Below are 24499 nucleotides of genomic sequence, written 5' to 3'. Positions count from 1 at the left end.
ACAAATGTCGAGTCAACGTACAAGTCAACATTATGAAATTTCAACTCTTTCTTTTAGTATGCAGACATAAAGCACGATCTTAGAAGTCAACTTTTTTTTTATATTTAGTGCTTTCGGAAATATTACACATTACAATCACTGATAATGAACAAAAACATTACATTGTTCGGATTTTAGTCTTTTAGCTATAATCTCGTTTTGGACTTGTTGCAACTATATAGCAAGACATACAGAAGAACCTGTGACTGGCAAAAAACCAATAACTCTGAGGAAAAATGCAGAAGCCATGTCTTCTCTCTTGTGTCCTCTTGTTCTTCGTCTTCTTCATTTCACAAATATCTTTCTCTTGTCCACAAGACCAAATACAATCCCTTGTTGAGTTCAAGAACTTGCTGACTCAGAATATCAATAACCAGTCCACAGCAATAATCACCTTGGAAGGTTTAGAGACATGGAGGCCAAACTCAGGTTGCTGCAAATGGTAACTCGTCGGATGCAACACTCGTTCCCCTACCAGACAAGTGATAGACCTGAATCTGCACTCTCTTGTCCTCTCGGGTTCAGTGAGTTCAAGCATTCTAAAGTTTAGAAAAACTAAAAGAATTTTAGTGAAAAACACTATTATTTTTTTTAAAATGAGTTTAAGTGTTAAATATATATTACGTGAAAACATGCCGAATTTTGAACACCAAAGCTTACAGACCAAGTAAAGACAAGAAGCCTAAGCTCGGTTAGTTTTCAACGTGTTTAAAATTTAACACTTAAACTAATTCTTAAAAAGTGGTAGTAAAATTAACATGGTTTTAGTTGAAAACTATTTTTTAAAGTTTAAGTATTAAATTTGTTTTAAATTTTAGTGAAAATCACTGTGTTAAATTTATATTAAGTGAAAACATGCCGAATTTCGAATACCAAAACTTACGGACCAACTACGGATAAGATGCCTAGGCGCGGTTTGTTTTCGACGTGTTTAAAATTTAACACTTATACTAATTTTTAATTATTTTTGTGAAATTGACATGGTTTTAGTTTAAAAATTGTTATTTCTTAAAGTTTAAGTGTTAAATTTGTTTTAAATTTTAGTCAAAATCACTATTATTTTTTAAAAATGAGTTTAAGTTAAATTTATACTACGTGAAAATATTGCCGAACTTCGAACACCAAAGCTTACGGACCAGCTAAGGACAGGATGCCTAAGCGCAGTTAGTTTTCGACGTGTTTAAAATTTAACACTTAAACTTAGTGAAATTGACATGGTTTTAGTTTTAAAAAACTTATTTCTTAAGTTTAAGTGTTAAATTTGTTTTAAATTTTAGTCAAAAACACAATTATTTTTTAAAAATGAGTTTAAGTGTTAAATCTATATTACGTGAAAACATTGCCGAACTTCGAACACCAAAAGCTTACGGACCAATTAAGGACGGGATGCCTAGGCGCGGTTAGTTTTCGACGTGTTTAAAATTTAACACTTAAACTAATTTTTAAAAAGTTTTAGTGAAATTGCCATGGTTTTAGTTTTAAAAAAGAGAAATTGTTAAAAATGCCCCTTTTTCAATACCCCTTTTCAAAAATGCCCCCTTTGAGAGTCCATTTTTAAGTTTGCCCTCTTTTAATTTTTAATGACCATTTTACCCTTATCGAACTTCGAACACCAAAGCTTACGGACCAACTAAGGACAGGATGCCTAGGCGCGGTTAGTTTTCGACGTTTTTAAAATTTAACACTTAAACTAACTTTTAAAAAATAATAGTAAAATTAACATAGTTTTAGTTAAAAGTTTTAAGTGTTAAATTTGTTTTAAATTTTAGTAAAATTTTTATAGTTTAAGTGAAAAAATTATTATTTTAAAATGATTTAGTTTAACTAACACTTAATTTTTATAAACTAATTAAATATTTAAACTAATATTAAAGAAAAATAAAAGGAAACAAAAACAAAAATAAGAATGAAGAAAGGAATACCTGGTTGGATTTGGTAGCAAAGAAGGCCCGATACGAAAAAGCCATTCTAAAGTCAGATTTGAGCCCATCGTTCTTCGGTGACATCCATGTGAATAACCAGTTTAATATTTGGGCCTTCAATTCAACACCAAGGCCCATTGGCCTTTTTGTTCTTTCTGCATCTTCTTTCTCTTACGACACAAACACAAACACATCTTCTTTTTTTCTTTCTTCTCTTGTTACGATCTCTCTCCTCTCTTTTGTTGCAGTCTCTTCTCATCTTCTCCACTCTTGTCTTGATCTCATCTCAAGTAGGATTAAGAATAGGATCAGTTTCCAACATCATCCACCACTTACGACATCCACCCCTAATTGTGACATCGACCTCGGTGGCTAGATCATTATCCGGTGGATTTAGGGCGACTGAAGATGACAGAGGATATCATCATTCACGATGATATATGCTTTCCGGCTCCGATCACCCTAACTCTTAGCAGCGACCTAATTTATTTCAAAGAAGAAGAAGAAGAAGCGAGAAACAGAGAGTTTTGATTTCTCTCACAAGGAAGAAATAGAGTCTCATCTATTTATAAGCAAAGAGGTTCAAAAGAAAAAGGAAATTGCTAATCACAATTAATTAACGGTCACATAAAATATTTCCTTTTTTCTGTTATTTCCTTTTTCTTTCTTTGCCTTTGTTTCCTTTTTTTTTTTTTTTTTTTTTTTTTTTTTTTTTTTTGTGAGAGAATGTGCTGAGTTTAATTAAGGTGAAGGAAGTCTCAACTCATTGCCTAAGTCGATAAGGCTGATGATCCGATCCTCAATAGTATACTAACCACAACACTGTCTTCTTTCATGTTAGTACCATGATGATTCATGAGAGTTTTTAAATGGACTACTTCAAAGTCCAATGTACGTTGGGACAAAAATGACATTATACGTTTTGAATGACTAAACAATGTACATGAAATGTTCTTGTATGTATTTTAATCTTGTGCCAAACTGTTTAATTCTCTTTCGATGCTACTTCAGCAACAACAAAGCTTGAGCTCGACTCCCTTCAGCTGCTGCATTGAACCACCAATCTTAAGCAAGATGATCTGTTGTTTTTCTGGTACAAGTCGTCCTTGGAACGTAAACCGCATTGTTCAGTAAGCTGTGAGATCGGCCATAGAAGAGATAGATCATGCTTCCAATAAGTAGCCATACCAAGACCCTGATCCATGTCCCAGCTCTGCCATTACAAATTACCAGCAAGGGTTTAGAAACATCCCAATATACTGGTATCATACATGGGTCCATCAGACTAACTCACCCAATGTTGATGATCAAGTAGGTGTTGATCAATATGCAAAGAACTGGAAGGTATGGGACGAATGGGCAGAGAAACCCTGAAATAGAATCATATACAGAATGCCAGTAAGAAAACGCTGCTCAAGTATAATATCCAAGTTTATGGTTTTTGCCAAAACCTCAAAATCTCCGTCCTAACCAGGTGATAACCAACTCAGCAAATGAATAGAAACTCTTAAGCAAGCAGCAGTTTTTTAAAAAAGTGAGACCAACCAATTGATGGCTCGCAGAATCTTATATTCAAATAACTTTCTCATTTTTGTGCTGTATGAATAGGCCAAAAAAAGCTTCAGGCCTTACCTCCTTTGTGTTCAAAGTTGTGCCTTTCTTCATCCTCGTCGATGTAGCCAAGAGTAATCAAACTGCCAAGCAAGATGACTGCACTGACACCACTCACAGTGAACCGAGGAAAACTGCCACAACCAAGAAATAATCTATTAGATACAATCATATTACAAAGATGATTAAATTCTGAAAAGTGCTTCACAAAAATTCTGAAATAGGCATGCATTTTCCAGAGCCAAGATGCTTCACAACCTATGTTTTTAATCCACTACATACTTGAACCTTGGGACAGTTTTGGCTTACTAATAGCTTTTGAAGGTAGGAGAAGAGTTGAAGATGACATTGCAGCAGAAGCAGTAGGTGGTTCAGATGTAACATGTCCATGTCCAAGTGCATTCATTTATTCTCTGTATTGAGTGGCCTAGTCTCATAAAGATGATCCTAGCTTGCATTTTTTGAATACTAGGCCTACTTGTAGATACATCACAGGAAACATCAACAGAGACACCGTAATGATTCAAACGCAGTCCCATCCATATTCAGACTCTTTTGCATCTGCAGAGAGCTTCAAGTCATCAAAAATCAACAAATATGAAATCTTTATAGATCAAATACTAAATCTCAAGTATCTAAAATATCACTACCATCAGATCTCAAGTATCTAGAATCAATTGTATCTAAACAAACAACAACTTTCGTTTCATCAGATTGAGAGAAGAAGACGAAAAACTTTTTAACAAAAAAAAAAATAATAATAATAACATATAAGAGAAGAGCTAGCAACATGTCTACTATTTCACTTTTTTTAGAGTTTTTCAGCCAATCAGAAGGCTCTATTTCAGACCCACTCGCACAAAGTGCGCGTTGCGCGAGTGAGAGCAATTCCTGAAGGGCCTTTTTCAATCGACGCACTTCTCTCCAAATTTTCCATCGCGTGAATATTTTTTGTTTTCTTCTCTAAACCAGTTTAAACCGAACCGAAAATCAATTAAATAAACCGCACCAAAATCAATTTAATTTCAAAACCAATGTAAACCTACTAACCGCTTGTCCTCATCGTCGATCCCTCCGACGAACACACAACATCCAATGTCAAGAACAAACAACAAAGCTGATACATAACAGGAATCAGCTACACATACAAGCACAAAAACACAGTAACTTGAGATTCAATAATGAAAACAGATACAAATAATGATTCATTGAAATCGATTAACCTTTGAGATCTTCTGATCCAAGTACTGATCAGCTCCACCAGGAAACTTGAATTTGTCATTCTCTTTCAAAACCAAAACAAAATCAGAACACAGATACCTCATCACGGCGCAATTCAATCCCATTCCTTCTTTTGATGACTTGTACGTTATTCAACTGTACGGTAACTCGAGTGTGCTCCGGTAACGAAGGGAATGAGTGAGGTCAAGAGGATTTGGGCAACCAAGTAAATGGAGAAAGAGAGCTTCATGTGGCATAAAGTGAGGGATTTGAAACAAAACCGCCATTTTCGTCCTTGTGGAGAAGAGAAGAGTGGTCTAAAGCTAGATTTGACTCTAAGGTTCTTTGACATTCCGACAACAGCGATATTAAATGAAAAAAATTGTTGTTAAATCACTTCCCAAAATGTTGTTTTAGGCCTTAAATATTTTTCCACATGGTTATCTCTTCTTTTACCGTGGTTAACTTTTAAACATGTAAAGAGTTATTTGCCCAGCTGTCACCATCATGAAACACGGAGTCTTTTTTCTAATTTTACATGCATCAATTGGATCCCACAAAGTTTTTGAGATATTAACTTCTTTAGGCAATCTCGACTTATATTTTCGGATTGATATCCCACAAAGATAGAGGATGAATGGGCCATTAGACATGATTGCACTGGTTTTAATCAAAAGTTTTTGAAATCTTGAGAAGCTAGAGATTTTAGACCTTTCACACAACAATCTCTCTGGAAAAATCCCTCAAACTTTACAAGCTCTGTCAGCGAGCTATATGTTTTCGAGTTGGGCAACAACAAGCTTACTAGTAGAATTTTCATGAAATTAAAGACCTCAGCTAGACAGATTGAACGATCCAAACAATTTACAACAAACTCTGTGGAATGCAAATCCAAGTATCATGTTCTACGTACACCACAGACCGAGCAACCAATAAGAGGAAGAGGGAGCAATGTTTTCATGGAATGTTGCCCTCATAGGTTGTCCTTGTGGATTACTTATGGCTGTATTTGTTTAATGTATATGTGATTAGCTACTTCAGCGATTCATATCATCACCACCAACACCATCTCCCAGAAACAGAGGAAATGAAATCTTTGTTTCCTTCCTGAGTTTATTCTGGTGATAGTAACCTGGAAAATATTTTTAAATAAAAAACAGTTACTCAATCACTTTGGTTACTTGAGAAGAAGAATCAAACAGCTTTTGTATTAAAAACAACAAAAAAAAAAAGAAGAAGAAGAAGAAGAAGAATCAAACAGTTTGGTTAAATGTTAGACTAATTCCCGGTTCAAACAAACCTAATCCGGTTCGGATAATACCCAATTAAAACCCTAATAAAAAAAGCCTCTCGATTACCGAAGAAACAGAGAGGATAAACGCAGGCTTTGTGGAGGTGGAATCATTAGGGAAGTAGAAAAAATGAGACCACCGATGGGCAGCGGAAGAACTGGTGGTGGCGGACGTGATTCATGCCCTGAGAAGAAGTAATTCTGGATGAATTAGTATTAGTTAACACGAGATTATTAAACAAATTAACACGATTTTTTATGTTTTGATTATGCAGAGAGAAAGAGAAAGACCCAACAAGTAGACTTTGCTCGGATTTGAGTGATTTACAAATAGAAAAAATCGCAAGTACTCCTACGTTCCAATGGATTTCAGTCTATAACAAACGTCCTCCTATGAAACAGAGGTTTGAATGAATGTTTAGATCCATCACTCTTTTCTTGAGTATCAAGGTTTTAAAAAATTTAGGTTTTGCGTTTGTTGCTCTTGTAGATTTCATCACAACGTAGCAAATTCAAGGTTGCACCATCATGTAGAGAAAGCTAACAATGATGGCCTTTTTATAAGCTGTGTAGCATCAGAAGCTAATCTATGGGCATTCGTCGTGGATAAAGGGACTGGTTTCACTTCTCAAGTTTATACAGTTATCTCAGCCTTCCTCCCCAAGGTACTATCATGTCCATTACTTATATGGCTATGTATGCTCCACTATATATATATATAGAAGCAGCTCACCAGTTGTTTTATCTTTTTCTTGGCAGGACTGGATTATGAAACAATGGGAGAAGAACTACTATATCAGTTCCATAGCTGGTGCAAATAATGGGGGCTCGTTGGTCGTTATGTCAAAAGGTTGGTATTTGTCTTACTTATTTGATTCATTGTGCCATCATCAAGCCGGTTTTTACTTAAAAAATTCAACTTCATGTAATTCTATAGGAACTCTTTATACCAAGCAATCATACAAAACCAGCCACTCAATTCCATTAAAGTGGATGGATAAAAAGTGGAAAGAAGGTTTTCATGTAACATCCATGACCACTGCTGGGAGTGGTTGGGGTGTAGTAATGTCCAGGAACTCAGGCTTCTCTGAACAGGTTCAGATTTTTATTACCTTTTTCCTTTTTTGGGAGGCATGCTCTATAATCTAGACTATAATGTATTGATGATGTTTATATACTATATAGGTGATGGAGCTTGACTTCTTGAACCCAAGTGAAGATATAAATCGAAGGTTGGAGAGTGGATACAGGATAACATCAATGGCTGCAACAGCTGATCAAGCAGCTCTTATATTGAGTATACCCAAACGAAAAATAACCGATGAAATCCAAGAGACTTTACGTACTTCTTCCTTCCCTAGCTCCTATATCAAGGTGTATTCTTAGGATTTCAAACATGAAACTTATAAACTTTTTGATTCTTATCCATTTTATTGTTTTCTATTGTACTGACTTTAGCTCTGCACTTTTGTTTTCAGGACAAATGGGAGAAAAATATGTTCATAACATCAATATGTTATGGTCGGACAGTTTGCTAATGAAACATGGAGCATATATATTCTTGTAGCTGTTGCGTTAATATATGTGGTTAGCTGGTTATTTGAGCTATTCAATGCGTAAACAGAGTGGTCACCTAGTCAATGAAGTGAGGTCATGAAGAGAAACAGATACATCTTACCTGTTTAGAGTAGTAGAAGAACTAAAACAACCACAGTAAAAATTAGTGGTTATAAAAATGCGGTCGCCTCTCTTCCTCTTACACTATTTCTCTTTAGTTTCCCCAAATCTCCTCTGCCAAAAAAGTTATAGAGCGTGATACATTTGACCAAATTACTCTTCCTCTTTGGTTTCGTGACGGCTTTACTTGGTATCATCCCAGCTGATCCACCACTGTGGAGACTCCAACGAGTTTCTCTGTTTGTGACCATCTCCACTTCTCATTGCTCAATGACAATTGTTTGACCTTCCTTGAAAGTAGTCCTCTCACCTTGGTCTCTAATAATGCTGTTTCTTACTCTTCTCTGCTTCCTCTACTTCTGCTTGGACAACATCTTTGGTCGTTGAATGAGTTCTTGACATTATTCTGCAACAAACTTCTATCATCGAACTCTTCATTTGTGTTTAGCTTCTTTGTGTTTAATTTGTAATCGAAAAACAAAAGTTATTCTTTACTATTTGAATTCTCTCTATCATTTACCGCGGAGTTATTTATTGGGCTAAAATAATATATATGAGGCCCATTGGTTTTAATGTCATATCGACGGCCCGGTTTGCGTATAAACAGTCATGATCAGATCTAGACCGTCCAAAATAGGGATCTCCAAAAACAACAACATTCAAGTAGCACTGATAACGGTCAGAGATGAACAGAGTTGGTTCAATGTTAGATTGATATCCGGTTTAAATAACCATACCCGGTCGAACGATTACAGAAAACCCTAAATACCCACAGTCTTGTACCATTTGGTTGTCGTCGCTCTCAATTAAACCCTAAAACCCTCCACTGAAGAGAGGCAGAGAGAAAGAAAAAAACGCAGTCTTTGAGGAATCTGAGAAAGGAGAAAAGATGAGACCACCGATGAGAGGCGGCGGGGGTTTCCGTGGAAGGGGAGGACGAGACGGTGGTGGTGGCGGTAGATTCGGTGGAGGTGGCGGTAGATTCGGTGGAGGAGGAGGACGCTTTGGTGGTGGAGGCGGTCGCTTTGGTGGTTTCAGAGACGAAGGTCCTCCTAGCGAAGTCGTGGGTTCGTTTCTTTACTTGACATAGCTTTTACTTCTTCATTGATTTTTGAAAGACACTATTAAAGATGTTGGATTTGTAATCGGAGCTTTGAAATGAATGAGCTGATTCTTGAATGTGTAGTAGTAATGTACAAGAACTAAAGTTCAACTTTTATCATTGATTTCTCATTGACGAATCGTATCATGCTACTTTGATTACCCTTGATTGAACTTAGTCTTGTTGGAATCTATGTAGAGAAAACACTCCACTAAGCTATTTTACAAGTATGATGCTTTTGACGGATTTGTGTGTCTTGTTTATTATTAGTTTCAGTATATGCTTGTGAAGACATTTCCTCTTGATTCGTTTGTGATGAGGTTCTTTCTTTGGTTACAGAGGTCGCAACTTTCCTTCATGCTTGCGAGGGAGATGCTGTGACTAAACTCTCAAATGAGAAGATTCCTCATTTTAATGCTGCCATCTACCTAGAGAACAAGACTCAGATTGGGAAAGTAGATGAAATCTTTGGCCCTATTAATGAATCTGTAAGTTCTCCATCTCTGTGTTCTTCTTCCAGTTATAAGCAAACTAGAGGTTTCAGAAATTAACTCTGTTTTGTTTCTTCTTCAGTTGTTTTCTATCAAAATGATGGAAGGTATTGTAGCCACCTCCTATTCTCCAGGAGATAAGTTCTTCATCGACCCTTACAAGCTTTTGCCTCTCTCTCGATTCCTTCCTCAGCCAAAGTAAGCCCCACTTCTTAACACATCATTGGTCAAAATCCTGAACTTGAAATAACATTAGTGAGCTAGAGACGGTTAACCTTAGCAATTAGCTTTTTTCGTCTTAACAATCGAGAGTTGAGATACAGTGTTAGTTTAAAAGTTGTTAATTGTAGCAAACTCCATTTAACGGTATGTCTTTGTTCTTCCAGGGGTCAGTCAACGGGTGGACGTGGAGGTGCAGGTCGTGGAAGAGGTGATGGTAGAGGTCGTGGAAGAGGTGGATCTTTTAGAGGTAGAGGCGCTCCAAGAGGTGGTAGATTTCCACCACGCGGTGGCTCTCGTGGAAGCTTTAGAGGCCGAGGAAGATTTTAGATTCTTCTCCTACTTTATAAGCCTTATCCAAACTTGTACCCTTTGTTTTATCAATGACTATCGTTTTCCCAGATTCTCAATTTTCAAGACTTTTGTTTAATCTATGGAGTAAAAAAATTTGCATCAAATTAGCTTCCTTTGATAGAAAATTAGAGAAGGTTACACTGCAATCAGCACATAGTTTTTATTACTCGAAAATTGATTCAAATCGCAAAGCAAATCAACAATATTGAAGGATTTTCTGAATTCTTGTTCTTTAGTTGTCATGGGGTTTCAAGAACCCCAGCCTCTGATAATGGTAGCTTGAGCGACACGGTTAATACCAAGAGTGAAAGCTCCCATACGAAGATCACATGAGTGAGTCATACACATCTCTTTCAAGTCTTTGAACCCGCGAGTCATGTAGGACTTTAGCTCCTTATTCACCTTTTCCTCATCCCACATGAATCCTTGTATGTTCTGCACACATATATTACATGAATCAGTGTTTTGATCGACTGGCTTCAGATTCAGCTTAGGTCATACATTCTTGATTTTAGAGTCTTACCTGAACCCACTCGAAGTAACTTACAGTGACTCCTCCCGAGTTTGCGTATATATCTGGGAGGATTACAACACCGTTCTTCTTCAAGATCTGCGGAGACAGATAATAAAACATAGTCTCTGTTACGTGAGTTTGAGAAGAAGAAATAGCAAAAACAAAGTAATAGATTTTCGAATAACCTCATCAGCCTCAGGATCAGTTGGGTGATTAGCACCTTCAATGATGAATTTCGCTTTGATTTCGTTTGCATTTTGCCTAAAAACAGACCAAAGAGAGAGAGTTTCATAAGAAAATCATGAAAGAGAAAAGATTAATTTATGAGATAAGAAGCTATAAAGACCTGTTGATGACACCGCCTAGAGCTGCAGGGACAAGAATATCACAATCTTCGACAAGAATCGAATCAGGATCGGTTGAATCAGCACCATCAAACCCTTTGATTCCTCTGTTTTCTTCGGCATGCTCGAGCAAACTCATGATATCAATTCCATTCTTGTTCTTGATTGCTCCTGTGACATCACTCACCGCCACAATCTTACCACCTTTTTCACTTATCAACCTCGCTGCCCAAGAACCCACATTTCCAAAACCCTAAAACACAGAGACAGTGTGAGTGCCTTCACACACAGAAACAAGTAATCTCTATGAGTAAATAATTTGAACTTCTTATACCTGGATAGCGAATCGCTGTCCAGATATGCTCTTTCCATGTTCATTGAGTAAAGCTTCTGTTGCAAATAACACTCCTCTTCCTGTAGCAGCATCTCTTCCAAGAGATCCACCGAGATCCTGCTCAAAACTCACATCTCATTCAGTATTAAATTGGTTGAACACATAAACCGAACCGACCTAAAATCGTGATTAGAACGGTCACTTACAATGGGTTTTCCGGTCACCACAGCAGGCGAGTGCCCATGGAATTTTGAGTATTCATCAAGAATCCAAGCCATTGTCTGAAAAATTTCATCACTATATTTCAGACAACAACAACAACACATAAGAACTCCAATGGAAAGTAAAAGAAGGAGATTTCAAGATCATGTTTTTAAAACCTGAGGACCGGTTCCCATATCAGGAGCTGGAACATCGGTATGAATCCCGATGAGATCATGGATCTTCTGAGTGAAAACTCGAGTCAAACGTTCCAGCTCTGAGATACTTAGCTGGCTCGGGTCACAACCGATTCCTCCTTTGGCTCCTCCGTAAGGTATCTTAGCCACTGCTGTTTTCCATGTCATAAGTTGAGCCAAAGCGTTTACTTCATCCGGTTCGACCTGTCGATAACCGAAATCTGGTTTAGTTCATGCCAATATTGAATTTGGTTTGGTTTGATGTAGAAAAAAACAGAGTAAATAAAACAAACCTCTGGATGATATCTGATTCCACCTTTCATGGGACCTCTTGCATTGTCGTGTTGAACTCTGAATCCAACAAACGATGCAAGAGTTCCATCATCTTTCGGTATAGTACATTCCACCTGCAATGTTTGGTTAGTTCCGGTTTAATGATCTTGAAACGGATCGGAAGAAGAAAACAGAGGAATAATCAATCGAACCTTGATCTCTCTGAAGGGAATGAGAAGACTTTTCTCGAGCTTTGAGTCTAAACCAAGAAGCCTAGAAGCTAGCTTGAAGTTTCTGTTGGTTGCTGCTAAAGCATTCATGGCTCTCTTCTCTCTTTTTTATTTTGGGTTTATTTGATCAGAGACTCTAATATGAAAACAGTTGGAAAAATGTGATTCTTGCTTATGTTATATTGCAAGTGTATTTATATAGAGAGATACGTAGACACTTTGTGTTGATGTGTTAAGGAATATGAGAATGATTTTTTTTTTTTTTAAATAAACGAGAAATTATATAAGGAATATGAATAACCAAATAAGATGATACCCATAATTGATCCTGATTTGAGTATTCAGAATACTATCATGTGTCCATTTAGAAAAGTTTTCAGACACAATAATAATAAAAAAAGTTTATAGAAATTGCACATGTCTTCCATGTGTATAAATTAGATCAGAATAATGGAATATTCATTAATGAAAACGAAATCCGTAGACTAATCAAGCAGAATAAATATATTATTTTCATTCCAAAAAGATCAGAACAAAAAATAGGAAAATTAAAATCAAGATGCCACAGGATTATAATATTACATGGATGAAAGAGATAAGCTCGTAAAATTTATCTAATTGTGTCACACTATGTCATTTTATTCATTTTAAATCCAGATTAATCAAATATTAATGAAAAACTAAAATATGACATTTCGTATTACTTAGTACCTAATAAGCAACCTCTTGATCATATTGTTTCACAGTTTTTTTTTTTTTCTTTTTAAACATAAAAAAATATGAATACAATAATGGTCTAGCATGCACTAGACTATAAGTCTATACTCGTGCATGAAAATTATTGTCGTCAAATTGTAAGACGTTGATGTGGCAAGATAATACTTTTGTTTTATTAGATACATTTATATATATTTATAATCATGTACATATTTGTGATATACGACCCGAAATGAATCTTGCATGTCATAAGATCTTTACGTGTTATTAACTTATTCTATTCTAGTTGCCCCCTACACATATATAGCGTATACACTTTTGTGAGTGGTGACAAAAAAACGTATGGACTTTAGTGAGCTAGTGGAAAAAAACGTATAAACTTATTACACACATACAATATTCCATTTTAATTGAAAATATTCTACGCAAATATGTTTTTTTAGATACTCAAATCAGAATCTTTTTGGAATTAGAGGAGGACACGAGAGGATGCAACAAATCAAGAAACATAAACAATTACAAGATTCCACCACCAAAGAATCTTTCTGGAAAAGAGATTCCCCATGATTTATGCTTCCACTAATATAATTGATTTATTGTGGATTTCCACCAAGATTTCTTTCTCTTTCAATTTCCAAAAGAAGATATCAATTTTGTAATAACAACATTGACCGTAATCTAGTGTTTCCAAATTTGATCTCACCCTCTTTGGTCAAACCAATATATAAAAGTAATAGTCCAATAAAAAATCCGGTTCATGGTATTAGTAGCTAATGTCAAGGATTTAGTATTTTTAAAACGTTATGCATTAGCTTTATATCCACGAGGAAAAAAAAAAAAAAATGCATTAGCTTTATATCCCTTTTTAATAAATGATAAAACAAATAACTCAAACAAATATACACATAACCAGTTGGTTTTTTCTCCTAAAAGGCCATTTCCCTAATAAACAAACTACGAAAAGCTAAAAATGTATTTAAAATATTTAAAAGTCTAAAATCAAACCTAAAATTCAAAAATCAATTCAAGGTCATAATTGTCCTATATATTCGTTTAAAAAGAAAAACCCAGTTAACTACAGCCTTAAAGTTATGGGCTTTGAAGCCCAACAATATCTAAGTGAAAAACTAAACTCTTGTTAATAAATGCTGCTCTCAAGTAAAAAAGTCTTCAGAGACAGAGTCTCATTATTACCATTCACCCCCATCGCTCTCCTCTCTCCATCTGTCTGCCACTCCATTAATGTCGGTTTCCATTTTCCCACTCACAATGACCCCAAGAAACTCGAGGAGATGGAACAAAGCAAAAGTTAAAAACACACACACAGGAATAAGCTTAAAAAAACCTCTTCCTTTATTCGAGAAGCAGAGCACATTGATTCCAAGGTAATTATTTTCTCAATGCAGGAAGAACTTTCCTGTAATCTACTCGTTTTAATCTGTGATTCTCTTGGTGGGCTTGGAGGAAATGACTTACATTTTAGAGTGACCATTTCATAGATCATGAGTTGTCAGAAAGAATTTGAATTTAGTTGGTGTGTTGATCTTTCTTCTGGAGCTGCTCTGAAATTTTAGATTTAGTTTGGCTATGATTCTGGAATTTAGAAACCTATTTATTTATTAAAGGACTTAATTTTATTAGCCACAAGATCATAGTGAGATCATATGATGCAGAAAAGTTATTATTATTCTCTTGGTCTTCCAGTTTATGTTAAAGGAGGGACATAATCTCATCAACGAGGTTATAACATTGGATTGTAGGAAACTTTCTTTTGCTCTTTTGAGAATCAGTGTTTCCTGGTGTGAACCTTCTTCTATACCTTTGAAATTTTTCAAGAAGACTGGTCATGTTAATGTTTTTTGAACATGTCCTTGCAGATTGAATGAAATTTCTGGTGGTTTAGATCTCTGAGTTTTGGTGATAGATCAGATTAACAGGCAGACTTTTGAGAATGTCGACAGTGGGAAATTCTACAAACATATTTTGGCAAGAATCACCCATTGGGAAAACTGAAAGGCAGAAGTTGTTAAACCAGAAGGGTTGTGTGGTGTGGATCACAGGGCTCAGTGGCTCAGGTCAATCTTCTTAGCAATCTTAATTCTTTTCCCATTGTGATGATTACTTGAGGTGGCTTCTTTATGCCTCTGTATATATATTCTAAAATCTTAGGCTGAAACTTTGTGCAGGGAAAAGCACGTTAGCTTGCTCGCTGAGTAGAGAGCTGAACAACCGGGGAAAGCTATCATACATTCTTGATGGCGACAATCTTCGTCATGGTTTGAACAAAGATCTTGGTTTCAAGGCAGAGGATAGAGTGGAAAATATACGCAGGGTCGGTATGTACATAGTTGCTTATTATTTTTTGCATTCAGTTGATGAAAGTCTGATTCCGAAGAAAGTCAGTAATACAAATGCAAATCCTTTAAAAGGGTGTCTCATAATATCAGTAGTTATGGTTTACATTGTACCAATACGGCATTGATATACACCTAAAAGCTGATAGATTCTGGTTAATGTTGAAAAGAAACTTCTGTAAAGGGCAATACTAAAGTCTAAAGAAGACGAACAATTTGTTCTAAATGCAGGAGAAGTAGCCAAACTTTTTGCAGATGCTGGTTTGATCTGTATTGCCAGCCTCATATCCCCGTATAGAAAAGACCGTGACGCCTGCAGGGAAATGATGCAGGATTCATCTTTTATTGAGGCAAGCTATTCGAAACCAGACTTTACAGTTTGTAACCCCCATTCGGTTGGATCTTAAAAACATCTTGTTTGATATTGTGGCATAATAAACTTGTTAGGTTTTCATGAATATGTCTCTGCAATTGTGTGAAGCAAGAGACCCTAAAGGCCTATACAAGCTTGCACGTGCAGGGAAGATCAAAGGTGAGATAACATAAGCTTCAAGATTCCATATAAATAGAAGATAGCAATTTGCTTCAGTATTATTTGAGTTGTTATATAAAGTTTTTTGTTTCTTCATACCCTTTGTGTAGGTTTCACTGGAATAGATGATCCATATGAATCTCCCTTGAACTGTGAGGTATGATCCATGTCAATATAAGATATCGCAAACTATACGTGTATGTGAATATGTTTCTGTATTTCTTTTGTATGTTTTGAAACATAACAGATAGAGCTGAAAGAGAAAGAGGGAGAGTGTCCTTCCCCTGTAGCTATGGCTGAGGAAGTCATCTTTTATTTAGAAGACAAAGGCTTCCTTCAAAACGAGTAACCTTCACCATAATCTAACGGCTGAGATTTGTTTTTCCTTTTACTTTGATGGGTGTTCTCTGTTTATTACTTTCCTGAAACAGTGCAAATTCTTAAGAAGTTTCAACTAATGAAATCATTCAACATCAGAATCTTTTTTAAAACATCTGCAGCTTCTTACAAAGCTAGATCAGAATATAACAGTTTAAGTCACACCATTTAAAGTAAGAAACAAGTTGATTTATTCGATCCTATACAAACAACAACAAGAGCCATGCCAATCAACAACGATTATACTAACACAAACCATTAGTTTACATATCATAGTATTTAGTAATTTTGATATTTTTCGGGGGTCAAAAATAATAATTTTAAGTATGATAGTGAAAAATTGATTCAGAAAAACTCTAGATCTTATTTGAATAGTTCGAAAATATTGAGGGTTCTGTTTGCAATTTTTCTAAATTTTTTAGATCCTGAGTTCTGCAATATAAAAAAAGAACAAAACAAAACACGATCACGGGGCAAATTTGAGACAAAAAATGGTGCTGAATAGTCGATTGGTGGAGACGACAGTGAATCTATCGGCGGATCTCTGGCAATATGTAGCATGTAACCCCGAGAGACTTCCTCGCGCCACCGTCCTTCATTTCATCTTCGGCATCCCTCTCCTCCAACTCCGTCGTCTCGCTTCCTCTCTCGGATCATACCTCTGCTTCGATTCCGGCGCCGGATTCGATCGCCGTACTCATAGCGATTAACATCCCGGCGCAGTTTCAACGGAAATTTGATCCTTTGATTCCTTCGTCTGTTAATTTTCGACATTTGTGTTTGTAATTTGTTTGTTTGTAAACCGAAAGGGACATAAATAAATTGAATACCATATTTAACCGGGAAATTTTAAACCAAACCGGATTGTGAGGAATTGTCGTTACAGAGAGAAAAAAAAAAAAGCAGAGAGACGTGTAAATCAAAGAACATCAAAGGTTTCGTGAGAAAGAAGATGAAGTCGCTTGTAGCCCATTTTTCAACGCCTTTAATCACGTCTAGATTGTTCCCTACATGTCTTATTCATCGAGCTTCAATCTCCGCCGTCAATTTTCCCACCGTCCGCCGCCGATATTCTCCTCTCACCATGGCCTCAGCAGCTCAGTCTTCTTCTCAGGTATCTATCTGGGAAATTCTAGGTTTGGTGTGTTATTGATGAATCTGTGTTCTGATTTTGGATTGTAGTGTGTGGGTTTTGTTGGTATAGTTAAAAAAATCAGTGAATCTGTGTCTCGATGTGGCTCTTTGATCTGTAATGTGTGCGCCAATGATGTGTTCTTGTTTTCCCTGAATTAGTTTTATATCCTTTATCTGTCATTAGAAGAAAGAAAAGTTCGAATCTTTTGTAAAATTCCTGGCTAATGAATATAGCTCTACGAGGATGCTATGTAGATTGGATGAGGAAAGTTATTTTAGTCAACGATTCTTTGTTATGCTAATCCCTTATTTCATGTATTTGGAAGTTAGATCAATGTGCTTTGAGTTCAATAGTTGAAAACTTCTAAACTTTGTGTCATATACCTACTAATCAGGCTGTGTCATCGGGGAGTGTCAACAGTGATACAGATGTTTTCAAATTGATTCAAGCTCACGAGGTAACTTATTTGCCAATTTTGTAAGCTTTCTCTGTGAATATATCTATCTATATGATTTGATTGATAATCATTCATGTATTCTCAAGGCGATGTGAAGAAAGTTAACTTGGTTTTGTAAGAGATGGGTTTAACTCTATTGCTATGTGGTCGTCTGATTTCCAGGAGAAGGCTGCTCGTCTTTCTCCAGTTGACGAAATCCGGACTGTTCTTAATGGTAGTGTCCGTGGTATGCTTTCCACTTTTTCTCAGGTGAGGAATTAAGTTTTCTTCTATGAATATGGTTTCTCAGAGAGGAGATGAAGGATATATATCATATATGTACACCGGTCTCGCAGTACAATTTTATAATCCACCTTGACTGTATCTCATTTATCAAATTTTGATCTGGTGCAGAAATATGAGGGTTATCCTTCAGGGTCAATGGTTGATTTTGCATGTGATGCTGATGGTTCTCCGATTCTGGCAGTTAGTAGCTTGGCAGTTCATACGAAGGTTTGTTTCTTATTCAAGGACTTATGATTATTCACCTCTGTTTTGCTGCAATTTGGAGCTGATTGAGCCATAGTTTACACTTAACAAACTGAAAATGTGTGGATTATCGAAGTGATGCCGGGGCAAAGTAAAAGAGCCATTGTGTCTATTTCCTCAGATTTAGATGTCTTGGCCATATAATTCATCTGGAGAATTTCTACCGTTTGCAGGATCTGCTAGCTAATCCAAAATGCTCATTACTAATTGCTAGAGACCCAGAGGATAGGACCGGTTTGAGGATCACCCTACATGGTGATGCAGTCCTGGTATGTTTTTTTGCTGTGTTGCACTATATACACTTGCATTCAAATACAGTGCCAATGCTTGAATGTTTTTCTATGTATCATTTAGGTTTCTGAAAAAGATCAAGCGGCTGTTCGATCTGCCTATTTAGCCAAGCATCCCAGTGCTTTCTGGGTAAGCACTCTTTCTTGTACTGACTAGAAAGTGTAGAACCTCCCAAAGACAAAATGTATCATGACATCTCAATTAGTTAACTGAACCTTTTCTTCCTGAAACTCTGAAGGTTGATTTCGGGGACTTCAGTTTTATGCGAATCGAACCGAAAGTGGTTAGATATGTTTCAGGGATTGCAACTGCTTTTCTAGGATCTGGAGGTATCTTTTCTGCTTCATCTTCTAAATATCCTAACTTTTGTGATCCAATTAGGTGATCCTGCTAATTTTTTTACTTACTCTTTGAAATCTCTAATTTCCAGAATTCAGCAAAGAGAAGTACCAAGCAGCCAAAGTCGATCCTATAGCTCAGTATGCAAAGCCTGTGACGGTATAACAATCATATCCCCACTACAATTTTTATCAACATATCGGCGGTGGATGTGTAGTAACTCCTTTTAATTTCGGCAGTCTCACATGAATAAAGACCATGAAGAGGATACCAAAGCCATAGTACACAATGTGACGTCCATACCTGTAAGTAATACTATTGAATTTATCGTCTTAATCTTGGTCTACATAAAGCATACGTTATGAACATTTAATTATATGAAGTCTGGTTAATCCTAGGACTGTTTGTCTTCGAGAGACGATCATACCATACCGATATATTCACAAACATCACAATTAAACTGTAGAATGTGTAAACTTCCTTAAATGTCAGGTCGAGAGCGCCTTGATGCTTGATTTGGACAGCCTTGGTTTCAACGTTAAGGTGTGTTTTCTAATAATCGGAATCCTTCCTCGAATCCTTTATCTTTCAGTTTATGAAACATATGTCCTCTTCTTCATTACAGGCTAGTCTTCAAGGGAATACCTTCAAGCTCCGAGTTCCATTCCCAAGACCCGCACAAGACAGAAAGTAAGATCTATGTTGCAATTTTGTGCACAGTTTTGGTCTAGAGTTAAAAGTACTGATTCCCTTCATTGTTAGACTGTTGCAAAACTGATTGAGTAACTCTTGAATGGTGGTGGTGTTTGCAGGGATGTGAAGACACTAATAGTGGAAATGCTTCAAGCTGCTAAGCCTATTCCCAATTAGTTTGCTAAAAAAAAAGATGGAAAAGCTCTCTCTACCATCTGAATCCTGCTACAACAAAAGAAGCTTCCTCCTTTACACCTTCCTTATCGTATCTATCCGCTGGAAAAGAACACTCATTTAGTCCTGTAAATAACTAGACTTATACACGAAAAAGTTATAAATGAAGATTTATGTTGTTAAGTTATTCACCATGCTTGTGATTTCAGGAAAGTTTACTAGTACTTGACTTTTTTTATCTTTTCGCAGTCAAATCCAGTGATTGATTTCTCATTTGAAACACAAATTGTAACAGATTTTTCATTGTTCCATCACAAAGAAAATGAAGATGTACATGTCATACAATTATTGGTTACACTTGAGCCCATGATTAAGTTATGCCAAATAGGACAACAGTACATTATCTGAAACAATAGATTTTGATAGAGTTACAAGTTACAACAAGAACATACATTGTCACAAAAGAAATGATATTTCCTTGTGAATTATAATTCAAAATGCTCAACCGAATAATTTCATCTAAAATACTTTTTTAAGATTGCTTAAGTAAACCCACGGAAGTTAGCTTAGATCAATACGCAAACATTTCTAATTAATAAACTAATGTTAAAACATGTCAATCTGAATCAGTCTCCATATTTCCCATAGCTTTTAGCCCTCTTGCTCGCCTCTGCAACACAAACACAACACACACACACATCATCATCATATCTTTAGCAAAATTACACAAATGTTGATCTCAATCACTATATGTAGAATCACAGGAATAAAAATGATAAAAGTCCTTACCTTCTTAGAGCTCTTCTTCACCCTAACATCATATCTATCTGGGCACAAGTCAGCCAACCATGTTCCAGGACTCACCAACTGTAAATATGTCCAACCAAAACATTATTCTCAAAACTGTAAACAGACAAGTGAAGAATCTTCAAAACACTTTTTTGAAACGACAAAAAAAAAGAGTATTGAAAACTCACAAGTAAGCTTCTTTGGATGAGTTTGGCTCTCTTCTTAGGCCTATGAGAAGGTTTGCAACCTTTCATAGCCATGAAATCTTCTTCTTTCTCTTTGTTTGATAATGTTATAAACAGCTTAGGCCACATACTCTCTTCCTTGTTGTTGCCATCTTCTCCATTATTATTGTTTTCATCTAAACAAACTTTCCCAATGTTATCAACTACACCTCTCGTCGTATAATACCTCTCTTCTTTCTCCAGCCGGCGATCTGGTAGTCCAGATCTGAGGATTGCTCCTTCTGATCCTCTACACAAATCAGAAAACCCACCAAGAAATTGTGAGTCTTTGGCATCGAGATTCCAAGAGTTGAATTGAGCAATTTCACAGCAATAAAGGAATCAAAGTTTACCTGGAGAATCTAGTGGATTGAAGGAGGAAGGTATCTTGACCTAGAAAGCGGGAAGAGTTTTTACTGCGAGAGATCTTTTTGTCTTTGGCTCTAAGACATCTCAATCTCTTCTTGTTTCCCCACTGTAAGAAGATTTCTTGTTCTAACGATGACGACATTTTTGAAGCTATCTCTCTGATCGTCCCAGCTGAAGAATTTATCCAAAAAGTGAGGATTTTCAATGTTGGGAACTGAAAAAAAAAAAAAAAATCAAAAGAGAGAGATTGATTCAAATTGAGGAGGATGAATTTCCCACGAAAAAAATGTGAAATTTCTCCGAAAAATCAGAGAAAGAAGCGTGCGCTCTGCAAACTGTTCTCAATTTACCTTTTGTCAGGAGGATCCAGAAGTTCCGGTGAATCTGACTGGCAAACGCAGAAATTCCGATGAATTCTACGACGTCAGAAGAGTAAGACCACCGTAGTCGCTAATATCTCCGGCGGGTTTAACGAAACTGACCAGAAGCGTGTCTCTCTTTCTTTCTCGCTCGACTCTGTAAATGGGAGGTAAAGGTGGTTTATAGACCTTTTAGGGCATCTCTTTGGGATCTTTATTAACCGTTCGATTATAAAATCGACGGTCCGATTTGAGATCCAGTTACAATTTACGGTCTAGCCCTTTTTCACAGTGGCAAATGACTTTTAAACTAACGAGATAAATTACCAATTTTATGAGATACAAAGAAAGATTAACTATTTTCTGATTTTTTTTTTTTTTTGTCATCAACTATTTTCCCAAAAAAAAAAAACCATTTTATTGGTAACATTCAACTATACTCATATCTTTATAAAAAAAATTATAATTGAAGACTTGAAGTATGACTTTATGAGGATTCAAGGAAAAAAATATTTGAACAATATAATATAAATTTATAAAACGTTACACTACATGAAATTAATATAAAAAATAAAAACTACATGAAATTTCACAATGATCTATTAACAACACATAATTAATCAATATTTGAACAAAATAATAATATAAATTTACAAAACGTTACACTACATTCATATATGTACATTATGAAGCTTGTGGGTGAATAAAACTCGATCTGAACCATATGAACTATTATGACGGCTGAGATTCAAAGTCCATCGTAGTGACCCCCAAAAGATATTTGAGCTCTTACGACAGGAACACCTTTCATACCAAAGATTGCTTCATTGAGCTTTGTTGCATGATTCACAACTTCTTTCATCCTCTGCATCCACCAATATTCAAACAAAATTTGATCAACAACTCATAATTTCAAAATCCACACAGAGATAGAGAGATTGGTGAAGTATTGATGATCAACAAATTAGTTTATGTTTTAAAATGTTGTACTACTACAAACATGTTTAAAGTTATCAAGTATGTTATTGTAATTAATGCTTTAATTAGGAATTGGATATGCCTTTAATGGGGTTTGTTACATGGATGCTATATTTAGTAAACGAAGAAAAATTCTTCTTATCACTTTGACGTTAGCACAAGAAAACAATCAGAAAACAAAACGTACAAAGATAAAATAAGAATCGTTCTCTTCAATTTTAAAGATTGTTCACTTAAACACGTAAACTTCACCTTATCAATTTGTCAGATTCAAATATTCAAAACTTATTTCTATAATTTAATGAAAAGTTATCAATCAGTTAATCATACAATTTATACAATAAATCAAAATTATAACTTTTGTTACCATTAAGCAGACAGATACCAACTAATCGTCATGAACCATTAACATCAGAAAATAATTTTCTACCACCCCTTTTCACTATTTTGTTTCATCTTAACAAATATTTCTTTGTTGTAGAGGATTCATATTCTAGACAGCAATTTTATCCAAATCTACTACTCCCTTATCTTTCATATCTAATACTTTTTACATTTATCTTTTGTGATTAAATAGCTAAAAACATTTTTAGTATATAAATCAAGTATCCGTCCCAAGACGAAACTACTCAACTAAAACCAATAATTTTTCACTAAATTATTTAACTAAGAATATTCAAAGATGAAATAAATAGTTGAATTAAGAGCATAATTTTAATAAAATCAGTTTACCTTATTATCATCGGAGTAAATCTGGAACCTAAGCATCTGGTTCTTGTTCTTACAGATTTTGATATTGTTGTGTCCGAGGAAGAAGACACATACAGTAGCAGCAGCAGCTGCGACCCCAAAAGAACAGATTGCTCCAATCCCATTGAGACCAACCTTCCACAGATTCAATCTCTCACCACCACTACCATCTTCATCTACTTCCTCCAACACAACTTCTTCCTTGTTTCGCAAGTCACCTCCTCCTTCTAAATCAGAGGGTTTCGATGCAGCATCATCGATCTGAGGCAGAGGACTCGTGATCCTCGCTGGTGGGTCAATTTTCATGTCGGCAAATTCAGTCTCCTTCATTATCTTGAAGGAAACTCTAGGTGACGAAACAAAGTCCGTCGAAAGGGTTTGTTTTGAATCCGGATCTGGATCCGGTTCACGGTTATTGGGTTTCTTCGTGTTGTCTTGGTCCAAAACGGCTTCCCAGGCTATGGGAACTTGAAGAAGCTTTTTAGGGACCACTATGGTTCTTGGAGGAGACTCTGTTTTTGGGAGAGGATCTTTAGTAGATGGGCAGAGGAAGTAGTCCATTACCATCGCTCCATGATGATCCTCGTCATGATCAAGATCAAGATCCTTGAAGCTGTTCTTGGGGAGTACTAATTCCCAATCCTCGAGATCCATCTTCTCCTTGATCGATCTTGTTGGAACTTCAATTAGGGTTTTAGAAATTAGAAAAGCAAGAAAGTGAAATCTTTTGAATTATTGGAACGAAGTGGGTTCGGTATTCTCATGGAGTAACATCTCTTTCTTTCTCTCTCCCATGCGAAGGGGTTTCAAGATCCTTTAATAGAAGACAAGACAGAAGATTCAAACTAGTTTTGAGAATGTTTAATAATAATAATTGAGAGAAAATGGTTTGAGACCCTAATTTCGTTTCTTAAATGAAGAAACACACAATATGCTTTGAAAAAATTAGCTTGATAATGCGTGAGGTATAACACCAATAAGCTTTTAATTTTAATTAGAGTAAAGAAATATCATTTTGTAAACATAGATTGATATTATTTGAAGTGGACACGTATATAATTTTGTTTTGAGAAAAAAAAAAAAGAAAGAAATGTATTGATTTGAGGATGTGGGTGACGAAAGTGAATTAGAGCTTATCTAAGGCAATGAAGTGACAAAAGAAGAAGTGGTCCTTTGGGGACCCATTCGAATAACCATTGATTGCCTTCTTTGACAAGGTCCTTAATTCTTCCTCTATGATGAAGTCTTCTTCCTATATTCAAATCATTCTTTGGATCAATAGGTTTTCGGTTAGACCGATCATATAGAATAATTTGTTCAAATAAAATGGAATAGTAAAATGTGAGTCGGTTACATATTTATTTCTTTATAACTAAGACGTGAATTAGTTTTGGATAAGGTTTAGTTCTATC

General features: G+C 35.9%; 7 protein-coding genes and 1 pseudogene across 9 annotated transcripts; 4 read left to right on the top strand and 4 right to left on the bottom strand.

Annotated features, from left to right (window-relative positions):
• Positions 1–2767: 2767 nt before the first annotated feature.
• Positions 2768–3327, bottom strand: LOC9318387 (annotated as a pseudogene).
• A 2745-nt stretch (positions 3328–6072) lies between these two features.
• LOC9320485 (casein kinase 1-like protein HD16) lies at positions 6073–8388 on the top strand. Its single transcript, XM_002884373.2, has 7 exons — positions 6073–6279; positions 6360–6488; positions 6575–6749; positions 6844–6934; positions 7022–7179; positions 7270–7458; positions 7563–8388. Exons 1-7 carry the CDS (start codon positions 6215–6217, stop codon positions 7620–7622), a joined length of 867 nt encoding a protein of 288 aa, XP_002884419.1. The 5' UTR covers positions 6073–6214; the 3' UTR covers positions 7623–8388.
• A 73-nt stretch (positions 8389–8461) lies between these two features.
• Positions 8462–10031, top strand: LOC9318386 (putative H/ACA ribonucleoprotein complex subunit 1-like protein 1). The gene is made up of 4 exons (XM_002884372.2): positions 8462–8828; positions 9203–9351; positions 9437–9552; positions 9741–10031. The coding sequence occupies exons 1-4, from the start codon at positions 8651–8653 to the stop codon at positions 9901–9903; spliced, it is 606 nt and encodes a 201-aa protein (XP_002884418.1). The 5' UTR covers positions 8462–8650; the 3' UTR covers positions 9904–10031.
• On the bottom strand, positions 10013–12240 carry LOC9320484 (probable glutamate dehydrogenase 3). Its single transcript, XM_002882272.2, has 9 exons — positions 12003–12240; positions 11811–11924; positions 11500–11721; positions 11326–11400; positions 11120–11236; positions 10788–11038; positions 10627–10702; positions 10451–10537; positions 10013–10362 (listed from the first exon to the last, which is right to left on the bottom strand). Exons 1-9 carry the CDS (start codon positions 12108–12110, stop codon positions 10177–10179), a joined length of 1236 nt encoding a protein of 411 aa, XP_002882318.1. The 5' UTR covers positions 12111–12240; the 3' UTR covers positions 10013–10176.
• A 1607-nt stretch (positions 12241–13847) lies between these two features.
• On the top strand, positions 13848–16108 carry LOC9320483 (adenylyl-sulfate kinase 3). 2 transcript variants are annotated; one of them, XM_021031382.1, is made up of 8 exons: positions 13938–14122; positions 14442–14536; positions 14615–14812; positions 14924–15073; positions 15323–15441; positions 15539–15623; positions 15734–15780; positions 15871–16108. In XM_021031382.1, exons 3-8 carry the CDS (start codon positions 14689–14691, stop codon positions 15970–15972), a joined length of 627 nt encoding a protein of 208 aa, XP_020887041.1. In that variant the 5' UTR covers positions 13938–14122; positions 14442–14536; positions 14615–14688; the 3' UTR covers positions 15973–16108. The 2 variants fall into 2 exon arrangements, with proteins under 2 accessions (XP_002884417.1, XP_020887041.1); XM_002884371.2 differs by lacking the exon at positions 14442–14536 and having other exon boundaries at positions 13848–14122.
• Positions 16109–16368: 260 nt separating this feature from the next.
• On the top strand, positions 16369–19871 carry LOC9318385. The gene is made up of 12 exons (XM_021031362.1): positions 16369–17115; positions 17531–17593; positions 17756–17842; positions 17987–18085; positions 18295–18390; positions 18476–18541; positions 18651–18741; positions 18843–18910; positions 18991–19056; positions 19244–19294; positions 19377–19441; positions 19564–19871. The coding sequence occupies exons 1-12, from the start codon at positions 16954–16956 to the stop codon at positions 19619–19621; spliced, it is 972 nt and encodes a 323-aa protein (XP_020887021.1). The 5' UTR covers positions 16369–16953; the 3' UTR covers positions 19622–19871.
• A 95-nt stretch (positions 19872–19966) lies between these two features.
• Positions 19967–21557, bottom strand: LOC9318384. Of its 2 annotated transcripts, none has more exons than XM_021031387.1 (5): positions 21351–21557; positions 20985–21171; positions 20596–20881; positions 20408–20485; positions 19967–20288 (listed from the first exon to the last, which is right to left on the bottom strand). In XM_021031387.1, exons 2-5 carry the CDS (start codon positions 21140–21142, stop codon positions 20235–20237), a joined length of 576 nt encoding a protein of 191 aa, XP_020887046.1. In that variant the 5' UTR covers positions 21143–21171; positions 21351–21557; the 3' UTR covers positions 19967–20234. The 2 variants fall into 2 exon arrangements, with proteins under 2 accessions (XP_020887046.1, XP_020887045.1); XM_021031386.1 differs by having other exon boundaries at positions 20985–21214; positions 21351–21553.
• Positions 21558–21908: 351 nt separating this feature from the next.
• LOC9318383 lies at positions 21909–24017 on the bottom strand. The gene is made up of 2 exons (XM_002882270.2): positions 23070–24017; positions 21909–22224 (listed from the first exon to the last, which is right to left on the bottom strand). The coding sequence occupies exons 1-2, from the start codon at positions 23739–23741 to the stop codon at positions 22108–22110; spliced, it is 789 nt and encodes a 262-aa protein (XP_002882316.1). The 5' UTR covers positions 23742–24017; the 3' UTR covers positions 21909–22107.
• Between the last annotated feature and the right edge of the window lie 482 nt (positions 24018–24499).

The sequence above is a fragment of the Arabidopsis lyrata genome (genome assembly GCF_000004255.2).
Source record: "Arabidopsis lyrata subsp. lyrata unplaced genomic scaffold ARALYscaffold_3, whole genome shotgun sequence".
Classification (NCBI taxonomy): Eukaryota; Viridiplantae; Streptophyta; class Magnoliopsida; order Brassicales; family Brassicaceae; genus Arabidopsis; species Arabidopsis lyrata.
This window is presented reverse-complemented; position numbering and strand designations above follow the sequence as displayed.

Excerpts from the sequence above, each read along its gene's own strand:
- LOC9320485 (XM_002884373.2), top strand. The coding sequence starts at position 6,215 with ATGAGACCACCGATGGGCAGCGGAAGAACTGGTGGTGGCGGACGTGAT. Across the intron at positions 7,180-7,269 it reads ACTCAGGCTTCTCTGAACAG|GTGATGGAGCTTGACTTCTT; the intron begins GTTCAGATTTTT and ends TATACTATATAG. Across the intron at positions 7,459-7,562 it reads TCCCTAGCTCCTATATCAAG|GACAAATGGGAGAAAAATAT; the intron begins GTGTATTCTTAG and ends TTTTGTTTTCAG.
- LOC9318386 (XM_002884372.2), top strand. The coding sequence starts at position 8,651 with ATGAGACCACCGATGAGAGGCGGCGGGGGTTTCCGTGGAAGGGGAGGA. Across the intron at positions 8,829-9,202 it reads TCCTCCTAGCGAAGTCGTGG|AGGTCGCAACTTTCCTTCAT; the intron begins GTTCGTTTCTTT and ends CTTTGGTTACAG. Across the intron at positions 9,352-9,436 it reads TTGGCCCTATTAATGAATCT|TTGTTTTCTATCAAAATGAT; the intron begins GTAAGTTCTCCA and ends TTTCTTCTTCAG.
- LOC9320484 (XM_002882272.2), bottom strand. The coding sequence starts at position 12,110 with ATGAATGCTTTAGCAGCAACCAACAGAAACTTCAAGCTAGCTTCTAGG. Across the intron at positions 11,722-11,810 it reads GAATCAGATATCATCCAGAG|GTCGAACCGGATGAAGTAAA; the intron begins GTTTGTTTTATT and ends GGTTATCGACAG. Across the intron at positions 10,363-10,450 it reads GTTACTTCGAGTGGGTTCAG|AACATACAAGGATTCATGTG; the intron begins GTAAGACTCTAA and ends ATATGTGTGCAG.
- LOC9320483 (XM_002884371.2), top strand. The coding sequence starts at position 14,689 with ATGTCGACAGTGGGAAATTCTACAAACATATTTTGGCAAGAATCACCC. Across the intron at positions 15,442-15,538 it reads AGGATTCATCTTTTATTGAG|GTTTTCATGAATATGTCTCT; the intron begins GCAAGCTATTCG and ends TAAACTTGTTAG. Across the intron at positions 15,624-15,733 it reads ACGTGCAGGGAAGATCAAAG|GTTTCACTGGAATAGATGAT; the intron begins GTGAGATAACAT and ends CCCTTTGTGTAG.
- LOC9318385 (XM_021031362.1), top strand. The coding sequence starts at position 16,954 with ATGAAGTCGCTTGTAGCCCATTTTTCAACGCCTTTAATCACGTCTAGA. Across the intron at positions 17,843-17,986 it reads TGCTTTCCACTTTTTCTCAG|AAATATGAGGGTTATCCTTC; the intron begins GTGAGGAATTAA and ends GATCTGGTGCAG. Across the intron at positions 18,086-18,294 it reads GCTTGGCAGTTCATACGAAG|GATCTGCTAGCTAATCCAAA; the intron begins GTTTGTTTCTTA and ends TACCGTTTGCAG.
- LOC9318384 (XM_021031387.1), bottom strand. The coding sequence starts at position 21,142 with ATGTCGTCATCGTTAGAACAAGAAATCTTCTTACAGTGGGGAAACAAG. Across the intron at positions 20,882-20,984 it reads CAATCCACTAGATTCTCCAG|AGGATCAGAAGGAGCAATCC; the intron begins GTAAACTTTGAT and ends TGATTTGTGTAG. Across the intron at positions 20,486-20,595 it reads TCATCCAAAGAAGCTTACTT|TTGGTGAGTCCTGGAACATG; the intron begins GTGAGTTTTCAA and ends ACATATTTACAG.
- LOC9318383 (XM_002882270.2), bottom strand. The coding sequence starts at position 23,741 with ATGGATCTCGAGGATTGGGAATTAGTACTCCCCAAGAACAGCTTCAAG. Across the intron at positions 22,225-23,069 it reads TTTACTCCGATGATAATAAG|AGGATGAAAGAAGTTGTGAA; the intron begins GTAAACTGATTT and ends TGGTGGATGCAG.